The 4,744-nt window shown below is 37.8% G+C and overlaps 1 protein-coding gene across 1 annotated transcript in view; it reads right to left on the bottom strand.

Annotated features, from left to right (window-relative positions):
• St7l (suppression of tumorigenicity 7 like) overlaps positions 1 to 4,744 on the bottom strand; it is an 89,839-nt gene that overhangs the window by 62,414 nt on the left and 22,681 nt on the right. The window contains exon 5 of the mRNA XM_023701753.1: positions 2,566 to 2,681. Within this exon, the coding sequence (XP_023557521.1) occupies positions 2,566 to 2,681 (116 nt within the window). The remainder of the gene's footprint in view (positions 1 to 2,565; positions 2,682 to 4,744) is intronic.

The following is a 4,744-nucleotide window of genomic DNA, read 5'->3' as shown; positions in this document are numbered from 1 at the left end:
AAAAAAAGTATTAGGGGCTGGGGAGATGGCTCGGTAGAATAAGCGCTTGCCTGGCAAGCACAAAGCCTGAGTTTGATCCCCAGTTCTGCCAAAAAATAAAAATAAGGGGGGGAATAAAAATAAAAATAAACATTAAACATAAATATAAAACAACTTTTCCTCCTATATTTGCAATTAAATTATTTTATGTAAGCTTACTGAACACCCTATGTTTTCTGCTGCCATCTACCATCAAGTTATTTAATCCAGCAAATGTATCACAATGAATTTGCATCAGTGCTAAGCAGTGATGCAAAGAGCCAGACCTGAGTGTGAAACTCAGCCGTAATTATTTGTGTGATTTATGACATAGTGCATGATCTTCCTTTGCCTCGCTTCCTTTCTTTTCATAATGGGGCTGATAAAAATACTTATAAAGTGACTGGGCAGAAGAAATTAGTACGTTTCTACAATATAAGAACAGTGCCTAGGGGCTGGGGAGATAGCTCAGTGGAATAAGCACTTGCCTGGCAAGCTCAAGGACCTGAGTTCAATCCCTGGTTCCGCCAAAAAGAAAAGAACAGTGCCTAACACAAAAGTGCTAGCCATTATTAGTGAAATTGCTTACGACATGTGTGGCATCTATGCCCGTTATTCTTTTTTTTTTTGGTCTGTGTTTAGGACAGGGTCTGCAGGGTCGTGCTATGTAAATTGGTCTCTTAGTGACTCTCCTGTCTTCAACCTCCCAAGCACTAGGATTACAGGCATGCCCCAGCTGCTGCGCTCTGCCTAAGCAGGAGCTTTAGTCCACTGAGCTATCAGGCCGGCCTATGCCAGTCATTCTTCATACAACAGCGTGCTAAATGATACAATCCAAGTTGAAAAGAATACAGTCCCTGCTCTCCAAAGCGTCATTTAGGGAAACTTGAAGACAGGAAGGAAGGAAGGAAGGAGACAAACGTAGTAACCTGAATGAATGAACAAATACTGTTGGTTGAATTAATTAATTAAAATTACTTCTGAATAGAGGTTTCAACAAAACTACAGAAAAGAAAATATTTAATTAGGACAGGAGACTCCAGAAAAGACTTCTCAGGAGACTGTGACTTTTAATTTGGACACTGAAGAATAAAAAGTGACTCATCACATAAATAAAGACGATAAAGGTATTCAAAATAGAAACTAACATTATGATAAAAATCCCTGTATTTAAACCATAAATTTAAAGAGTCTCAATCTTCTTCTCCTTCTTCTTTTTCTTCCTCCTCTTCTTTTTGTTTTTGCTTTTAAGTGCTGGGGTTGAAACCCAGGACCTCATACTATGAAGTACTCTATCCTGAGCTATATCCTCTTGTCCTAAAATATTCTCTCCCACAGAGAACAGCTTAGAAAGAACTAAATGTACACACTTCTGTGATCTACTTATGACTACACAAGAACAAAATATGTCACCTATTTTTCTATACACCATTCCCCAATGTTTCCATATTATCTTATTTTTCATGTATTACTATATTTCATAGGCACAAACAGGGTATACTGTTTTCTGATAAATTTGATCCAAAAGTTTTTTTTTTTTGTTTTTTTTTTTTGTAGAACCAGGGATTGAACTCAGGCCCTTGTGCTTGCCAGGGAAGCACTTATTCCACTGAGCCATCTCCCCGGTCGAAAAGGTTTTTAAGTAATGAAGCACAACATATTTTATTTATTTATTTTTTTTATTTATTTGAGAGAGAGAGAGAGAGAGAGAGAGAGAGAGAGAGAGAATGTGGTGTGTGTGTGTGGCCAGCTCAGCCCACCAGGGGGCAGGGCTGGCTGGCATGTGGTGCTGGGGGACTGAACCGCGGTCCCTGATGCCTTGCCAAGCTTGTTCTAAGTAGGTGCCTTAGACCACTGAGCCATCTCTCCAGCCCAGCACAACATATTTTAAATTATCAATCTAATTTATAAATGTAATTCTTTCCCCCCCACCCTTTCTTGAGATGAGGTCTTCCTATGTAGTTTCAGGCTGGCCTTGAATTATGTAGCTCAGGCTGGCCCTGAACTTGTGATGATCCTCTACCTCAGCCTCACCTTAGCCTCCTGAGTGCTAGGATTGCAGATGCACACACTGTGTTTAAAATATAATTCAATTTATTTATTTATTTATTTATTTGGCAGAACCAGGGATTAAACTTAGGCCCTTATATTTGCCTGGAAAGAACTTATTCTACTGAGTCATCTCCCCGGCCCCTCATTTTTATTTAATCTGAGTTTCTTATTAATAATATAAGTAATATCTGGCCAAACAGCTCTGTGTGTGTGTGTGTGTGTGTGTGTGTGTGTGTGTGCGTGAGTGTAGGCTGGTTTTGTTTTGTTTTTGAAACAGTGTCTCACTATATAGTTCAGGTTGGCCTTCAAGTCACTATGTAAGCCAAGGCTGGTCTCAAACTCACAGAGAACCTCCTGCATCAGCATCTGAGTATTGAGATTACAGGCATGTGCCATCATGCCTAGCAACTATGTAGTGTTTAATATAATCAACTTAATACGTTTTTTAAATAATTACACAATCAGTCTATTACCATGAACAGATATGATACATACCTGTGTCTGAAGGACGTAAAAAGTCTGTGTCACAGGTGAAAAATGTCTGATGGTCCTGTGCTGACAGGTTCATGTCATAGTATGTAAGTGGCTCTTTACCAGTTACCCAAGTATATCTTTACCAAAACACAAGAAAATATTTAAATTGGACAAAAGACAGCATCTGTCTGCTACAAGGGACACTATTTAAATTACAAAAATACACAACTATAACTTCTATTTTAGGATGTTACTATACTCAGTAAAACAAAGAGACAAAAGATAATCTTTACAAACCAAGAGCCTGATAATAAAACATCAAAAACAAAATAGGAATACATTATTCAATAAACAGTGCTTTGAAAATGGCATTTAAAGGAATAAAACAATTTGAGTTAGTCATATACCATATTAAATACATGGGATCCCAGGCATGGGGGCTTACACTTGTAATCCCAGTACTCTGGAAGGCTGAGGCTGGAGGATCACCAGTTTGAGCCCAGCCTAGGCAATTTAGTAATTTAGGGAGACCCTGTCTCAAAATAAGAAATTAAAAGGCCTGGCAATAATGTAGCTCAATGTGGGTTCAATCCTTAGTAACATACACACAACACACAACACACACACACCTGACTGAGCTGGCACTAAATATTAAAAGTGAAACTGCAGGGCCGGCGAGATGGCTCAGTGGTCTAAAGCACCTACTTGGAACAAGCCTGGCAAAGCACAGGGACCATGGTTTGATCCCCCAGCACCACACACAGCCAGACCCACCCCCTGGTGGACTGAGCTGGCCACACACACACACACACACACACACTAAATAAATGTTAAAAAAAAAAAAAGTGAAACTGCAGAAACTCAAAGAAAACAGATGAAGGGTTTGTACAGCATAAAATCTAAAAGAAACTTTCCAAAGTTTATTAAAAATTTAAACTTTTACACCTCCCCAGGCATATGATAAATTAATAGCAAGTTAATATGGCTACAAACTACATTTTTAAATTTCAAACCTCTACTGGCACAAAAGTAGACATGTGGGTCAATGGAACAGAATAGAGTATGCAGAAACAACCCCAGGCACATTCAGCCATTGATCTTTGACAACAGGAGCTAAAAGGACAACCATCTCAACAAATGGTGCTGGGAAAATTGTACACATGTAAAAGATTGTACACATGTAAAAGACTGAATTTAGACTCATCATACATCCCTGAATTTAGACTCATATATCCCAGTATGTACTAAACTAAAATCAATAGATAAAATATCTAAATATTAAAACAGAAACACAAACTACTGGAAGATAAAATAAGTAAAACCTTTGAAGTCACAGATGTAGTCAAGGACTTCCTGAACAGAGCTCCAATTGCACAAAAAATAACATCAAGAATCAACAAATGGGATTATATCAAAGGAAATCACTCAGCAGAGTTAAGAGACAACCTACAGAATGGGGAAAATGAAATTGCCAACTATTCCTCAGACAGAGGACTAGTAGCTGGAATATATAGAGAACTAAAAACAAAACAACAACAAAAACCCTTCCTCATCCAATCAGAAAATGGGCAACTGAAATGGATACACTTATAAGAAGTACAAAAGGTCAATAAATACATTTAAAAGTGTTCAATACTTTGACCATTAGAGAAATGAAAGTTAAAACAATACTGAGATTTTATCTTACTCCAGAAAGAATGACTACCATCCAGAAACTGAGTAATAACAAAGACTGGCAAGGATTTGGTAAGATAAAGGATTTCTTCCATATTGTTGGTGGAAATATAAACAAGAACAGTGAATAGGCAACTCAGTATGAAAATTCTTCAAAAAAAAAAAAAAAAAAACAGCTAGAAATTCCACTTGACTGTCATTCTCCTTCTACATATCTTTCCCAAAGAGCTAAGGACATATTACAATGATATGTACATATCCATGTTTATAGCAGCACAATGCATAATAGCTAAGTCTTGAAAGTGGCCTACAAGTCCATCAACAGATAAATGGCTAAAGAAAATTATTTATATACAATGAACTACTACTCTGCTTAAAGCAAGAATCATTTATATTTATATTCTTAAATTCGAATCATTTAGGGCTGATGAGATGGCTCAGTGGTCTAAAGCACCTACTCAGAACAAGCTTAGCAAAGCATAGGGACTGCGGTTCAATCCCCCAGCACCACATGCCAGCCAGCCCC

This window comes from Octodon degus, unplaced genomic scaffold (assembly GCF_000260255.1).
Source record: "Octodon degus isolate 3935 unplaced genomic scaffold, OctDeg1.0 scaffold00140, whole genome shotgun sequence".
In the NCBI taxonomy this organism is placed as follows: Eukaryota; Metazoa; Chordata; class Mammalia; order Rodentia; family Octodontidae; genus Octodon; species Octodon degus.
Note: the sequence above shows the minus strand (reverse complement) of the source record. Positions and strands in the feature narration are given on the sequence as shown.